The 17,353-nt window shown below is 44.2% G+C and overlaps 1 protein-coding gene across 2 annotated transcripts; it reads left to right on the forward strand.

Annotated features, from left to right (window-relative positions):
• The first annotated feature begins 1,296 nt into the window (after window positions 1–1,296).
• Window positions 1,297–9,739, forward strand: YIF1B (Yip1 interacting factor homolog B, membrane trafficking protein). Of its 2 annotated transcripts, none has more exons than XM_073549329.1 (8): window positions 1,297–1,454; window positions 5,186–5,415; window positions 5,580–5,684; window positions 6,020–6,098; window positions 6,203–6,260; window positions 7,211–7,366; window positions 8,275–8,368; window positions 8,663–9,739. In XM_073549329.1, exons 1-8 carry the CDS (start codon window positions 1,427–1,429, stop codon window positions 8,816–8,818), a joined length of 906 nt encoding a protein of 301 aa, XP_073405430.1. In that variant the 5' UTR covers window positions 1,297–1,426; the 3' UTR covers window positions 8,819–9,739. The 2 variants fall into 2 exon arrangements, with proteins under 2 accessions (XP_073405430.1, XP_073405431.1); XM_073549330.1 differs by lacking the exon at window positions 1,297–1,454 and adding an exon at window positions 1,543–1,560.
• The last annotated feature ends 7,614 nt before the right edge of the window (window positions 9,740–17,353 follow it).

Genomic DNA, 17,353 nt, shown 5'->3' on the forward strand with positions numbered 1-17,353 from the left:
CCCAGTAAATTCAAAACGTAACACACCTGAAATTAAAATGTAAAAATTTTTATTACATCAAAAGACAAAGTGAGATTCAATTCAATTCAATTTTTCGTACTCTTATTCTTCTCTGCTGCTGCACCTAAAAAAAATATAGCGTTTAGTACACAACACAGTGATAAACCAAAGGCTGTGTTCACATTGCATTGGTGTGCATTTAACGCATCCATTGCATAGCGGCATTACCACTGTTACGGATGCGTGTACGCACCAATATCCTGCCATTGCTAACGCATGACATAATTTGGCTGGGTTCACATTGCATTATGGCAGTCCTTTCAACGCATGCGTTAAACTGACTGCGCTAACGCAACTTCTTTTATGATTGCATTATGCGATCGCGCTAGCAGCGACGGCCCATTGAACGCTGCAGCCCATGACAGCACATCGCTAACGCATGCCAATTCTGACATGCGTTAGCAATGCGCTTATCTACGGCAGTCTATGTGTGCGTTAATGTATACGTCGCAATGTAACTGATGCGTTAAACACACGACGCAATGTGAACCCAGCATTTGCAATGTTATGTCATTAAGTCAAGATGGAGATTGGCAGAAGAAGGGGCTGGACAAGGAAGTGACATCTTTTTTTTTTCTCCTGTCTAGTTTGTAAAAACTTTATAGGTCTCCATTCCTTCAAAAACCGCTGTCAAAACAGCAGAAAAAAACCACAGAAAGGAGAGACCAGCGGTTTCTGCCAAGAGCTGCGGTGTTTGGGCAGAAAAAATCTGCAGATAAACCTGCACTGTGTGCACATAGCCTTAATATGAATGGAAAATGGAAACCGCAGTGCAGATGGTGCGGATTTGCTGCGGTTTCAAAACCGCAGAAAGAATTGATGTCAGTTCTTTCTGCGGCTTCCGCTGCTGTTTGCCATCTCTTCCATTGTAGAGATGATAAACCGCAGGCTAATCCAGAAATCCGCAGAGCATTCAGCAGCGTGTGCACACACCCTCATACAGCAGCTGAGATTCAGGAAAATACTATGCGTCTTGGTAGAGGAGGAAAAAAAAAAGGAACTCCCTGCAGCGGGAAAAGGATAATGTCTATGGCACGGCGTCTGTATTGTATCTGTTCTCTCCCCGCCATTATTACACCCGCTGCCACGACAGCCGAACGTCGCTGACCCCACCGTACCGCAGCGTGACTGTATAGTCAGCAGCTGCTGCGCCCTCTTGGCCGGGTCATGTGACGTGTCCCTGTCGTGACGTCATTACGCCCCACCCCTGCCACATCACGACTGTCTACTTTCTCTTTTTTTTTCTACGACTCAACAAACTTTATCAACACGCCTTTTGGTTAACACGAAGCCCATGATTGGTTAAGAAGCGTGCTTACGTCACCATAGTAAGGAGGCGGTGAGGCCGCGTCAGCTAACCGGAGCCATGAACCGGGAGAGCAGCTTCAGGGCCCGTAAGTAATGGACGCGGGCTTATGGTACTGGTGGGAGGTGGAGTCTGGTTGCTATGGGACAGTGTGCAGTCTGGTTGCTATGGGCCATCATGAAGTGAGCTGCAGGGTATGAGTGTGGACGTGATAGGGGTACTGGGAGGCGAGTGCATTAGGGGCTTCAAAGACTGATGAGGGGGCTTGTGGCTGGCATTTGGGGGTCACCTCTGGCCTTGTGCACTATTGGGGTGGTCAGCTACTATTAAGGGTCTTTGTGCACACAAGGTTAACTATCTGGTGCTGTCTGTAATCTGTGCCATTTATTGACATCTCACCTGTCTGCCTGATCTGTACAGTACTACAACCGCTATAGGATGCTGCGACGATGATGGGAGTACTCCTCTATTCCCAGCACATATGTTACAGAGCATAAAGCACGGGGGCGCCTGTCAGATTGTGGGGGATATGCGGACATTGTGCTCTCCTGGTGATATTACGGAGCATAAAGCCCGGGGGGCGCCTGTCAGATTGGGGGGGATATGCGGACATTGTGCTCTCCTGGTGATATCACAGAGCATAAAGCCCGGGGGCGCCCGTCAGATTGGGGGGGGGGGATATGTGGACACCATGCTCTCCTGGTGTTACAGAGCATAAAATGGTGGGCCTCCGTCAGATTGGGTGGATACGCGGAGATCATGCGCGCCTGATGATATTACAGAGCATAAAGCTTGGGGGGGTCCGTCAGTTTGGGAGATACACAGAAATCGTGCTCTCCTGATGATGTTGCAGAGCATAAAGCCTGGGCATGCACGTCAAATTGGGGGACATGCAGGGATTGTGCTCTCCTGATGATGCTACAGAGCTTAAAGCCTGGGGATGCACGTCAAATTGGGGGACACGCTGACGTTTCACATTTGCACCATGTCACATACATAGTCCCATCATACATGCCACAAGCATCAGACCACCAGTCTTTTACTATAGGGGGAGATCCAGTTCTAAAGGGGGGTGTAATTTGTGTGTACCGCAATCCCCCATTATTACAGGAAGAAGTCCACTTATATAATGCATCAATCTGATCCCCAGAGGGACGTCATGACCTTCTCTACAGATCCCAGCTGTCATAAAGCTATATTCCCCCTCTATTACCTGACGTGTGACGTCCAGTAGGGTATAGGGCTGTGTGCACACTAAATGGATTTGCTTAAAAAAAAAATCCTTCTCGATAACCCTTCTAATGAAATTTTATTGGAAATCCACTTTATTGTTCATTTGAGGAGTTTTTGGAGATTTTTTCTTTTCCCTGAAGCAGGCTTCAAAAAAGACAGGTGGAGGAAAAAAGTGCACATTTGTGAAGGAAATCGCTCCAAACTAGGCGCTGTCCAGTCAAAAAGCAGTGAAATAAAACTTTTCAGGAAAAAGAGTTTCCTGAAGCCATTAGTTGTCTTTTTAAAAGCCTTAAAAAAAGCTCTTGTGTGCGCATAGTCCAAGGTTCCCGACACAGGCCTCAAAAAGACTACCTATAAATAAAGGATGTTCATTTATTGCTGCAAATGTTAAAAACAGATAAATGGCAGATAAATAGAAGTACTGGTATCTGAGGGACCTGCGACTCTGCACTGATGGTGAACGACAATGGATGAAGTGCTGTGTCCATGGGGCTTTTGTATTCATGATCTAAATTAAAGTTTTAGTACAAGCGGTCCATCAAAAATAAGTTAACCATATACTGTAATATACACTTTTTTTTTTTTTCCCCCAACGTGGACAAGCTATGGCAGTGATGGCGAACCTTTTAGAGACCGAGTTCACAAACTGCAATCCAAAACCCATTTATTTTTCGCAAAGTGCCCTGAATAATGAGGTTTTAGATTAGAAAGACAACTCGTACACTAGCGCTCTATAGAGCCAATATCAAAGAGCTTGTAAGTGCTGCACTCCAAGCCTAAGATACTAGCCACTGAATGCAGTGGAGGTCTGTTATTGAGAATGGAGAGGATTTTTAATCAAAAGTAAAATTGCAAAGTTGTTTGTTTTTACAACCTCTTTGCAATTGTAACCCTTTATCATGATGAGAACAAACCCTTTAAAGTAAGGATATCAAACTCAAATACACAGAGGGCCAAAGTCAAAAGCTTGCAGAAAGTTGCAGGCCAACCTGGATATTTGTTAAAAAAAAAATGTCTACAATTGAGGAAGTTTTTCCTTATCAAATAAAACTATTACCTTTGGAGTTATAGTGGAAAAATATAATATGTAAGATAACAGCATAAAAAGCATATGGCCCAATTGCCTAATTTACATTTGTAATAACAAAGGATAAAAAAACCCTTGAATAAAACAGGTAATAAAGTATGATGCACACAAAAGTGCTCCCAAACACAGTGATACCCCCACAGTGAACTCCATATGCACAGTATGATGACCCTACTCTTTCCCCCTCAGTTCCCCCAACAAAGAATGGTGACCCCATCACAATATGAATCTTCAAATGTAATCCCCACACAGTCCTCCATACAGTATAACAGGTACATAAAGTCGTCCATACAGTACAATGGCTCCACATAGTCCTCTATACAGTGTAATGGCCCCCACCTACTCCTGCATAAAGTGTAATGGGCCCCACATAGTGCTCCATGCAGTATAATGGCCCCACACGATGATCCATACTGTATAATTGCCCCACATAGTGTTTCATGCAGTGTAATGTGCCCACATAGTGCTCCATACAGTATAATGGTCTCACATTGGAAAAAATAAATACCACATGTACTCGTGTATAAGCCGACCCGAGTATAAGCCGTATGCATGGCTCCTCATCCCTGTATGCATGGCTCCTCATCCCTGTCCTGATATGTATATTCCCCATGAAAAAAGCATTAAAGAAAAAAAAAACCGTCCTACTTACTTTCCCTGCGCGCCTTCGCAGCATCTTGTTCCTGTGCCAGCAGCATCTGCTGCCAAGCAATCATGTATCCCTGCTCATCAAGGTACTGAATATTCACCTCTCTCCACGCCTATGGGAGTGGAGAGAGGTGAATATTCATTACCTTAATGAGCGAGCATCGGTGATAACCCTGTAGCTGCTGTAAACCTGCAGCTGTAACTGTGTGCCCTATAAGAGAAATGAATAATCAGTGCCAATGCAGTGAATATTCATTTATCTTAGCAAAAGGCACAGGCGTTAGCCGCAGCAGCCGGCTCTTGCCTCCTATGAACTGATGGGATGGCGCGCGTGCAGAGTAGAATCGCCACAGTGCTAGTGATTAGGGAGATGGCGAGTGGGATAAGAGTGGTGGCGGCACTAGTCTTGAGGAGATAGCGCATGTGCCCACCGGGTGCTCTGCGTGCCATAGGTTCGCCACCACTGATCTATGGCATGCAGGTGCTTATGTCTTGGCTGTAAGTTTGACACGTATGCCATAATTTTCCCAATGTAAGCGACAAACTGAATGGAAATAGTGGAAACGGAGCATACTTTGTGTAATTTGCTGATGTCAGTCCGCTGTTGGGTGCCACAGCAATATTAAAATCCTATAGTACAGCGGTCATTGAAGTCAGATCCATCTGTTAAAGAGAATTTTTGTATCAAAGCTTTTTGTAGACATATGGGAATACTGAAAAGACATCACTACAGCCGTTATCACTGCACCACCTTTCCATATGTGAATACCCGCATCTCTCCTACCGCTGTATATGCATTGGATATGTATAAGCAGTTCACCAACCTAATTTTGTCTTGTTTTTTTTAATAGCTTCAAAGCGGCGCCTTCGAGGTTCCAACCCAAATATGGCCAGTCCACATCAGTTATTCGATGACACAAGTGCCGGCCCCCCTGGACCTCACAGCATGGAGTACCACAACCATGGCTCCCCAGCTCTGGGCATCCCAACTCAAGCCTTCCTGTCAGAACCGATGTCCAACTTCGCCATGGCATATGGAAGCAGTTTGGCTACCCAGGGCAAGGAGATGGTGGACAAAAATGTGAGTACCTGGTATGGGGTGATTTATTAGGATGAGCATTTATTCTGTTGTCTTTTTTTATTTAATGCCAGGACACGATGTCTTGTGGGAAGTATTGAAGAATTTTCTAGTTGTAGATTTTTGGGGAATATGGATGATTAATGGTTTTCTTCTTTATCTTGCAGATTGACAGAATAATCCCAGTAAACAAGCTCAAGTATTATTTTGCAGTCGATACAGTGTATGTTGGAAAAAAGATCGGGCTGCTCCTCTTCCCCTACATGCATCGGGTAAGGTCGTTTTCTACCAGGGTTTTATAGGAGCCAGAGGAGGAGGCTGGCCTCTGTCCACAGTGTCGAATCTGAGGTCCACTCCACGATGGGCTAACATTGACCACAGATCTGTAGAGACTGGTGTTGTGGGGACTGGTCCATACAATTTGGCTACCATTACATATGCCAGTATGTGCCATCCCTTCTTAAATATGTCATGGTTGGTTGCTCACATGTATTTGGAACTTCAGTCACTGTGGAATCGAAGATCAGAAGACACCTATTCTGTTGCTACAGGTGGGGCCCACATCTATTAGACATTTATGGCATCTCCTGTGTTTTGTACTGTTTAGGACTGGGAGGTCAGGTACCAGCAAGACACCCCCGTAGCTCCACGATTTGATGTCAATGCACCAGACCTTTACATTCCAGGTGAGTAGTTGAAATATTGACTCAAAATTTCATAGCTATAAAATGTTTGCAAAAGGGGAAAAGTGTATCTTTATATATTGTAATGTGCGCTCTTCTTCTTGCAGTCATGGCTTTTATCACTTATATTCTGGTTGCCGGGCTGGCTCTGGGAACACAGAACAAGTGAGTAATGTGTGTGTTCTCTTTACTGTAGTGTAAAGGACATTATAATCTGTCACGGGTGGACCAGCGTTTCCAAGCATCTCTCTGGGAAAACGCCTCATGAGTATTGCCACATAAGTAAATAATTGTGGCACATGATGGCTGTATTATTCAACCATCATCTGCCTCTGAACAGCTGCGATTGGAACAGGGCACCAAACACAGTTGTTAACTTGTTAAATGCTGCTGTAATTCTCAGATGCCAGTATTTACAGTGCCTGGCTTGAGGGGTGCGCTGTTTTAAATGCCAATTGCCCCACCATCCCCCACATAGCATTCCCATGAAGCGATTGCAAAACACCAAGCTCCAGTGTGTGGCTGGTGTTCATGCGAGGCTGACTATATATAGATATAGATATTCCTACCCATTATGGCTTGATTGACATCACAAGCCTTTGTGTGAAACCCTGTGTGAGTGACATTGATGTCTACTTCTGGTGCATTCATGGTTTTCATCACTTATTGCTCAAGCCCCGGTGCATGGCTTCACTGCACATGCTTGAGGTATCGTAAATCCGTGGGATGAAATACCCTGTTGTTATCTACATCAGACAACTCATATTGGGCTGTATTCTTGAGTGACAGCCTGGAGTTATGAGCTTCACTTTTCCACCTCTACTTCAAGCTGGTAGATTGCGTATGGTGCACACAATCTTCCATTTCCCCCCTTTAATAAAGCAAAATTACTATGCAACCCTTTATGGTGGTTTGTGGGCACAAAACCTGACTTATTCAATTTTAATAGGACGTAGGAACACACTGTGTGATCATCCCCTGATCCCTTAGCCTTTGGTGCATGTTTTTGTAGTGATTACTCTCCACCACTAGGCGACATGTTAATGTTGGAAGAAAATTGTCCTCTCTGTTTTTGTGTTGTAATCCCGGCGTCTAATGTTGCTTGTCCTTTTCAGCTTTTCCCCTGAGATCCTGGGCATGCAGGCCAGCTCAGCCTTAGCCTGGCTCATAGTGGAGGTTTTTGCTGTCCTTCTCAGTCTCTACCTAGTGACTGTAAATACTGACCTCACCACAGTGGATCTTGTAGCGTTTTCAGGCTACAAATATGTGGGGTAAGTAGAAAGGTTGTGGAGCGTTTCTTGTTTTATATGTAGACTGCACAATAAGAAGTGCAGTATTCATTTGTGGGGGTAGGAGATTGCACAAGTGGCCACCCAAGAGTAAGCAGTCTGTGATGGGATAGAGCAGGGGGCTAGGAATTTTTTTTTCCTACTCTTTGATAGGCTGAAACCTACTTCCGCTGTATTCATGGTTTTGGCGCAGAACTTAACTACGGCAGAGAGAATTAAATCCAGATTCTTCCATGGAGCTTATAAATGTTCCTATTCTGATCCTTTTTAAAGGATGAACACAATCCATATAAGGAAACATGTGTAGAGGTGCCAAGCAGACCAAAATCTACGTAGTCAGGTCACATAGATAACACCTTAAGGGACACTCCTAGGTATCATGATATCGACAAAAAACAAATAGGCGTACGGAGTCCTGAGATGTACAGTAATAAAAAGGTATGAATTTATTTAAACACCCATAAATGACAATATTAACAGACTAGGATCAGGTAATGATGGCTATAGGGATCCTCCTATATAATTACATAAAGTGCTTAGTGCCAAAGTCCACATTAAGAATAAGCAAATATATATATATATATATATATATATATATATATATATATATATATATATATATATGCCAGAACAATCAAGTGCAAGTGCATACATAGAAACTGGGATATAATATATCACTCATTAATATGCTTACCCATAATGTATTAGGGCTGGACCCAAGCCACACCGCCACCGATGCTCGTTTCGCTGCACTTTCACATATATATTTGCTTATTCTTGATCCTAGTCTGTTAATATTATAATTTATGGATGTTTTGCACTTGCGTTCTTGCTATTATCTTTACTAGATCTACATTCTTAGAATAGTCCCAATTTCTAATTTATCTCAGGATGATCTCGGGAGTTCTCTCTGGCCTCCTTTTTGGGAAGACTGGATATTACATTGCCCTAAGCTGGTGTTGTGTCTCCATAGTATTTTTCATGGTAAGTGCTGATTACATCCTCTTTCCCAACATTATAAAGTAGTCCGACAATGGACATTTATTACAAATAGGTTGTGCTAAAATGTCTCCTACGTGTGGGTCTTGCTGCCAAGACCCTAGTGATGGAGAGAACTTTCCTTGCTTCTGTACCCCCTCCCCTTACCAATAGAGCAGATTTGGATGTGCATGTAAACAGCCCTATGTGGCTTTTGCTGGAATACCCCTTAATTACTACTTTGTACATTATTATTTTTCTAAATTCTATAAGCATTCCCTTCTTGTTTCGCCTACTCAGATTCGGACCTTGAGGTTAAAGATCCTGTCGGAAGCTGCAGCCGAGGGAGTTCTGGTACGTGGTGCCAGGAACCAGTTGCGTATGTACCTGACCATGGCAATCGCTGCCGTGCAGCCACTCTTCATGTACTGGCTGACGTACCACCTAGTGAGATGATCCCCCTACATATTAAAGGGTTTTCTGAAGACAAAGGTGCCATTTTGGAATTTCATCTTCAGCTTCCAACAGGCATCCTTCATTAACGATTTTTGTACTGTTTTTTTTTTTTTTTTTTTTGTGCACGGACCTCGTTGCTTGGATTATTATTTTATAGGGGTTCCTACCGCATCTCTTCCTTCAGAAACACCTCTAACTGTAACATCTCGATGACCTGGGCCACTGGATGACTTCCTCCTGAGATGATGGTGGGACCCTTGTACTTGCAGTCAGGAACAGGGAGGTACGGGCGGATCTTCAGCAACTGCTGATGACCCCATTTGTACAAAGCCCCATTTTATCTTTGTGCAGCTGCCTATTGTCTTAAGGATCCGTTAGATTTGGTGAATGAAGCCCAAAGGAAGGGCAATAAGTATTAGGAAACGGAAGCAACCAATAAAAAAGACTTCATTAGATTACGCTTTACGTTTAATCCCAAAGTCATTGACTGTCGCTTTTTGTCTGAAGAACTCTATTTATATCCTTGACTATACACACATCTGATGTGTCCGTATAATATGTACACCCTCAATATCTATGGCTCCTCGGTCCAGACACGTTCTCACCGAGAACCTGATAGAACTCCTGACCGCCCCCTGCGCTTTTCAAGTTAAATTATGATTTCACTAAAGTTTACTGAATCTACTAAAACTACAGGACATTTGCCTTATTAGCTAATTCGGCAGCTCGGGGAAGGTGTGGACGGTCCTAGTTTTTGTTTATACTTCCCCTTAGTGGTGCCTGGTCTTGCTATTATAGGATGTTGGGTCACTATATTGTCTGCGTAGAAGTCTACAGGTGTGATCTGCAATCTTGTATGACCTGGGAGTGTGGGCTTCGTAGTCTGTATCCATCATTAAAAGAAAACTTTTCAAGTGTCAAGTTTGACTTTTTTTTTTCTGCCCTCCTTTATCTTTTTAAAGTAGCATTTCCATATCTGCTATTCACAGCCTATCCAATGCTCTGAGATGGGAATACTCCTTTCAGCATTGATCCTAATGGTTGGGTGTCTTATCATCTTGACCTAACAAGATCTTAGTGGGTTAGGAACGTGCAGCACTTCTATTATTATTATTTATACAGCACCATTAATTCCATGGTGCTGTACATGAGACGGGGTTACATCAAAATACAAATATCACTTACAGTAAGCAAACGAACAATGACAGACTGATACAGAGGGAGGAGGACCCTGCCCTTGCGGTCTTGAATTCTACAGGATTATGAGGAAGGAGACAGTAGGTCGGGGGTTGCAGTAGCCCCGATGGTGTTGAGGTGGCCACTTGGTCATTACAGGTTGTAAGCTTTTTTGAAGATACGGGTTTTCAGGTTCCGTCTGAAGGATTCAAATATGGTGGATAACCGGACGTTTTGGGGCACAGAATTCCATAGGATGGGGGCTATCCGAGAGAAATCTTGGAGGCGATTGGGAGAGGAGCGAATAAGCTTGGAGGAGAGAAGGAGGTCTTGGGAGGACCGGAGATTTCAAGAAGGAAGATTAGTTCAGAAATATACGGAGAAAAAAGGTTATGGATGGCTTTGTAGGTCAGTGTTGGTAGTTTAAACTGGATACGCTGGAAAATTGGGAGCCAGTGAACAGATTTGCAAAGAAGGGAAGCAGGAGTGTAGCGAGGAGAGAGATTAATAAGTCAGGCAGCAAAGTTAAGGATGGACTGTAGGGGTGCAAGAGTGTTAGAAGGTAGGCCACAGAGGAGGATGTTGCATTAGTTGAGGCGGGAGCTGATTAGGGCATGCACAAGCATTTTGATAGAGTGTAGGTTGAGGAAAGGACTGATTCTGGAAATGTTCTTGAGGTGGAGGCGACAGATGGCAGCAAGAGCTTGGATGGGCAGAGTCAAGGTTTACTCCGAGGCAGAGGATTTCTGAAACAGGGGAAAAGTGTGATTTCATTTTTTGTGACAGATAGATCAGGTAGGGAAGATATGCGAGATGGAGGAAAGATAATTAGTTCAAATTTGTCCACATTGAGCGTGAGGAAGCAAGAGGAGAAGAAGGATATAGCTGATAGACACTCTGGAATTCTGGACAGCAGAGAGGTAGATCTGAGTGTCATCAGCATATAGATGGTACTGGAAGCCATTAAGACTTTGAGTTGTCCTAGGCAAAGGTATAGATTGAGAAGAGAAGGGGTCCTAGGACAGAGCTTAGAGGGACACCAACAGCAATGGAGAGGGGGCAAGATGAGGAGATAATGTGAGAGTAGGAAATGCTAAATGTGCAGTTGGTAAGGTATGAGGAGATCCAGGATAGGGCAAGGTCTTTGACACCAAAAGAAGAGAGGATCTGTAGTAGAAGGCAGAGGACAGGTCAAGAAGGAGTAGTATAGAGAATTGTCTTTTAGCTTTGGCTGTAAGTTAGTTGTTAGTAAGTTTGGTCAGGGCAGTTTCAGTAGAATGGTGGGGACGGAAGCCAAATTGTAGGTTGTCGAAGAGCAAGTTAGATGCAAAGTGAGAGGAAAGTTCAGCGTGGACGTGCTGCTCAAGGAGTTTTGACGCAAATGGGAGCAAAGACATGGGGCGATAGCTGGCATAGTGCTCGGGTCAAGGGATGGCTTTTTGAGGAAAGTGATTGTGGCATGTTTGAAAGCAGAGAGGAAGGTACCAGAAATTAGTGATAGGTTGAGGAGATTGGTTAGGGAATGAGATAAGTGTAGTTGTAAGTTTGGGGAGGAGATGGGATGGAGTCAAGTGCAAAAGTGGTGAGGTGTGATTTGGAGAGAAGATGAGCAAGCTCTCCTTCAGTGATTTTGGAGAGGGAAATTATGTGTTTTGGGCATTGGTCTGGCATACAAAGGGATTGCTGTGGTTGGACAACAAAGACTTGCCGTGTTTGGTCTATCTTATTTTTGAAGTGTGTGGCAAAGTCCTCCACAGAGATTGGGGAAGTCTGAGGGGGCAGTGGTGGGCGGAGGAGGGGGTTAAAAGTGTTGAACAACTGTTTGGGGTTGTGGGATAAGGAAGATACGAGAGATGTAAAGTAGGTCTGTTTAGCAGAGGTGAGAGCTGATTTGAATGTGAGTGTTGCTTGGTTGAATGAGGTGAAGTCGTCTTGTGAATGCGTTTTCTTCCAACGCCGCTCTGCAATTCTGGATAGTTGCCGAAGCTTTTTAGTGATGTTATTGTGCCAGGATTTTCTATTGATTCGTCGCACTCTGCTGTGCATGACAGGGGAGACCGAGTAGATGGCTGATGCAAGAGTGGCCTTGTAGAAACTAGTGGCAGTGTCTGTGTCTTGGAGTAAACCTATGGAGGACGGTGGTAGAATAGAGTCAGAGAGTGTGCGAGTGTCTAGATGTGCGAGGTTGCTGGACATGGGTGACAGGTGAGGAGGACAGGGATGAGAATGTGAGTAGATAGTGGAATCATTGTGGAACTACAACTCCCAATATATGCTAAGAGATGTAGTTTTACAACAGGTGGCATGCCACAGGTTGCTGACCCACAATTAAAGGGCTTTAATCATTAAGACCTATGTTCATGGAGGAGATGGGCTCATGCCTCTTCATGAATGAAGAACGCCGGACAAGCTGCATTTACATCAGTGTTTGCCTCACCACAAGTCCTACTCCAGCCCCTTTTTGACGAGTTGCAGTCTCCACATTCCCGTTCTGCAACAGCTCTGTCCACTTTGTCACAATTTTAGCACAACCACCAGTTGCACCAAAATTGTTTGACTTTTCTAAGTTTTTTTTGCGCAGGTATGCTGGCGCAAAATGTTTTAATTTTGTGTTTTTTCACTACTGTTGTGCAATAGTGATGCGCGAGCGTGTTCGGATATGGTCTTATCCAAGCATGCTCGGGTGCTAATTGAGTGTCTTCTGCTAACAAACGGACAATCCCCGTGCTGCATCTATTGAACAGCCGCGAGACATGCAGCTGCAGAGACTCATATTTTTCAGAGAGAACATATTTTTCGAGCACGACAAAGACACTTGGTTAGCACTTGAGTGTGCCCGCTCATCACTATTCTGCAATATTAGGACAATTGTTGCATGCCCTACATTATATGGACTCTGTTAGCACAACATAACTGTTCTAATCAAGCACAGTCATTCAGTACAACTTCCCACCTACTTGTTTTCCACCTACAGGTACTTCTCACAAAATTGATATCTTTAAAAATTTAATTTATTGGTGCATTTACTGAACATACAATTCAGTAGGCCACCATTTCTGATTTTAAAATCATTTTTCAAGCTGATGTTATAAAGTATTCTAATTCACTGAGATAATGACTATTGGGTTGTCATTGGCTGTACGCCATAGTCATCAACATTAACAGAAATAAACACGTGAAGTAGATCACTCTGTAATGACTCTATATAATGAGTTATACTTTTTGAATTGAAGTAACTTTACTTTTGATGATATTCTAATTTTGTGAGTAGCACCTGTAACTCTCCCCAATCTTTCTTGATTGACCTCTCTGGTATACAGGAGCCAGGGGAGGGTGGAGAGCTAGAGTTGGGCGGCTCTTTTCGCATGACTTTGGTCAGGTCAGTAGTATATGGTCGCTGGATGGGAGGCTCGTGAACCTCTTACCTTCTGGGAACCCCACTGTGGCTTTTGATTAGACAGGCTGACACAACATCATCATTGTGGCCGTCATGCGCAAGTATGTAGGGAAAATAATATTTTCATTTGGATTTCATTAAAATGTTGCACCATTTGCCTATTACAGGCTCTGTGTTTCATTTTTGGCTACAGAGTGAGCTAACGGAGATCTGTTAGTGAGCTCCTTGTGAGGGGGAGTAAGGCTGTGGCTACACAGTGACATTGGTTGCATGACTGCAATTCTGTGAATAGTTATGCAACAAAAATAATTGCATCTTGTCTGCGAGTTGCCGTGATGTGACCATTGTAGTCTTTGTTTATAGATCAGCAGAGGAGTTCAGGAAACCCTTCAGGATTTGCTCTCTGACAGATTCTCAGTGAACTCATTCAGCAGCCAGCAATATCCAAGAAGGCAAAATTCTCAGTAACAAAGAGATCAACATTTTTAATGAAACCCAAATGCAATTTTTTTTAGCCTAAGAAGCAAAAAAATTAAAAAAAAAAAAAAAACTTGTCCAAATTCTTAATCAATTCTTTATCCATTCACTGGTTTTAATTTAAAAAAAATATATAATTGCTACTATGTCTAGGTCCTGATTACAGGCAACACATGGATGCTGTATGTGGCACGGATCTCCGCAACGACTCCTGGCATCGTGCCTGACCGCTGTCTAGAGCCCAGGCTGGGAAAATGCTGCTGTATGCAATTGTCTGTCCTGGGTGGAAAAAAGAGAGCTTGTATCTCTGTAAGACCTCATTCACACATCAGTCTGTTTTTCTTGTGAAAAAAAAACCTAAGTTTCATCAGTTTTTTTTTTTTTTTTGTATGATTAGAAAGTTTTTCCACCTTGTATCTAACAGGTCGTGAAAATTGGAGCACGCTTGGACAGCATTAAAGTGCAGTCCAATTGTTTTTTTCCCCGCAGACTTGTATTGTTGATTCTGATCAAAATCATTCATGTCTTCGAGACTTTATTTGAAAAACGTGCCAAGCACTCTGTTAGTTAGCCATCCGTTTTTAATTTTTTTCATTTGTAAATGATCCGTTTTTTTTTGTTAACGTTTTTGCCAGCGGACTGCTGGATCCATTCTAACGGATGATTACTGGATATGTGAACAAAGCCTTAGTTTTTCTTGAATGAGAAACCATCGGGGGCAAAAAAAACCCTCTACTTTCTCCTATCAGTCCATGGAAAGAAGACCGCACTTGGACGACATCCAAGTTCTGTCCGACTTTTATTTTTTCATGAGTTGTTAGCTTTGCATTGCCTGTTTTCGAGCCAACGTGTCTCTGCGATTTTGTTTATTCAGCGAAAAATCATGGACATGTGAAAACGCAGACTGCACGTGAAAAACTGAGGTGTGAATGAGGCCTAATAGCCTGAAAAGTAATTTTGATTGTCACGATCCATTCTGGATTGTGACAGATAAAAGCATATGTAACCCTTTTTTTTTTTTTTTTTCCTTTAAGCTGTTTGCTTAAAGTTAGTTTTGCCCCCGGTGCCCATTAGGGTCATTACACAGTGGTGTCTTGTGTTCTAGTTTTGCCCCCGGTGGTGTCTAGCGTTATTGCACGGGAATCACTAGCAGATGTGATTACTCTGGCTCTTGTCTATAAAGGAGTGTCAGCTGCTATCACTCACTGTTGATGATATTGGTCATTTCCAACCATCCTTGGTGAAGGAAGGAGCTTGAGAGGAGTTCCTTGCAGCTTACTCTGAGTCCTCGTGTGGAAGGAGCTACAGAGTGGAGTTCCTTGCAGCTCTGACAAAGCCTTGGAGAGGTCAATCTTATATGGAATAAAATTCTTGGACTTATGTGCGCTGCTAGACAAAGTATCGAATCCAGGTTATGTAGAAAGATTAACCATTTATTTTCCAACACGTTTCAAAGTATATAACACTTCTTCCTGAGGACGAGTTTTTTGCGGCTTTGGCGCTAGTGTATGGGGATCCTGATGGCGTCGCCCTGTCGGAATCCCGACTCCGTAGGTCTAAACAGGGAGCCCGGGTTGCTGAGGAGTACTGCTCAGAGTTTAGTAGGTGGGCCGCTGACACTCAGTGGAGTGACGCTGCACTTAGGAGCCAATTTGTGCAGGGTCTGTCTTCAAAATTGCAGGATACTCTGGTGCAGTACGCCGCCCCCAGGTCGCTGGAGGCCGCCATGTCCCTTGCCATCCGGGTGGATAGACGCCCTAGGGAGAGACATACACAAAATGTGCCCCCCTGTTGTCCTCGCTAGGGAAGAGGACCCACCAGTGCGGACGGAGGAACCCAGATCGCCCGGTGTTGTTGGTACAAAAAAGGGGGTGTCTGCGGCTCGCCGTGGTTGGGGGGTTTGCTTTTCCTGTGGGAAGCTGAGCCATTTCATGGGAGCCTGCCCAGTACGTGCCAAGTCTCCAGACGAACCCATGCAAGTAGGCGTAGCTAGTTTGTGTACTGAGCTGCCTACGGTTCGGGGAGTGGTGTCTGCATGTTTTTACTGTGGGCGGACTGGTCATGTCCTGAAAGTTTGCCCAACCCGCACCAAATCATCTGTGCCGTCTCAGAAGCCGCATTCCCCTGGTCGCTTGGAGGGAGGCGACCAGGGAGTGTATATTTCCTCCATTTTGCACTCCCAAGGTAATATGTTAGCAGAGGTGTTGGCTGGCGGGGTACCGGAGGTGATATCGGTGCTTGTGGACAGCGGAGCAGCAGTCAGTCTGGTGGATGCTCGCTTTGTCCTGACTCATGGCCTGAGGTGTAGGACGCTAGCCCAACCTATAAGCGTCCAGGCCATAAAGTCTGTTCCACTGAGCCAGGGGAGCTTGACCCAAGTCGTAGAAAATATCCATCTACTTATAGGACATCCTGAGGAGTCCTTGTCATGCTACGTCTTGGAGGGAATGCCAGTACCTATCGTTTTAGGCCTCCCTTTGGAGAAAAAACACAACCCGGTAATAGATTGGCGGGCTAGGGAAGTAGTCAGCTGGGAGCAGTCGTGTGAGGGCTGCTGCCTAGGGGCTACGGTCTCTGCCGTCTCTACAAGCGTCCCCTTCCTCTCCTGCGGAAGCAGGAGAGTGGGGGCAAGTCTCAACCCTCGCCATTAGGCAACCCTGGGATTCGCAGACCTCGTTGTGGAAGGGGTTGGAGGGTGGTGTACCCCTTGGTGAATTGCGGGGGTGTGAGTGTGGTGACACGGGGATGCTTCTGTTGTAAGTTCCAGTAAGAGTTCACCGAATTGTGACAAACGAATGTGTGGCAATAAACGTTCAGGTCCGGGGGAGGATGTCTCAGCTATACGTAATTCATAGAGCTTACAGAACTCCTGATAGACTGTTCAAGATGGGTTTGAGGTCCGATTCCGAGTGTCCACGATGTTCGCAGGAACGGGCAGACATGCTGCACTTGCTGTGGCATTGCCCTAGATTGTCTACGTACTGGACAGTCGTATTGAGTCGGATTGAACTGATATATAGGTGTGCAATCCCCAGAGACTCTTTGGTTTGTATATTAGGGTATGTAGAGGAATTAGTAGCGGTATCCATGGTCAAACTGGCGATTGCTAGACTGTTGTTCATAGCAAGGAAGTTAATCGCTCGGTTCTGGATCAGAGAAGAGCCTCCGACTAGACGAGACTTTCTTACGCAGGTGGAGCATATAATTTCATTGGAAAAAAGTATTTATACTAAGAGAAATAAACTCGATGTATTTCATAAGATATGGCAGCCATGGGTAGAATGGAGTTAGATTTGTGGGGATGATGTATTATGATATAGATGTTCATAATAAACAATTATATATGGATGTGGGAAAGAGTATCGGAATAGAAAAGAGGAAGACACTGAAGGGGTCTCGGAGTGGGGGGGGGGGTTTGTTCATAAAAAATTTGATTATATGTGAACAACTGCTTCATGTCATATGATATAATTGTTATCATTTAA

Source organism: Dendrobates tinctorius, unplaced genomic scaffold (genome assembly GCF_039654945.1).
Source record: "Dendrobates tinctorius isolate UK_male_01 unplaced genomic scaffold, ASM3965494v1 ptg000158l, whole genome shotgun sequence".
Lineage (NCBI taxonomy): Eukaryota > Metazoa > Chordata > Amphibia > Anura > Dendrobatidae > Dendrobates > Dendrobates tinctorius.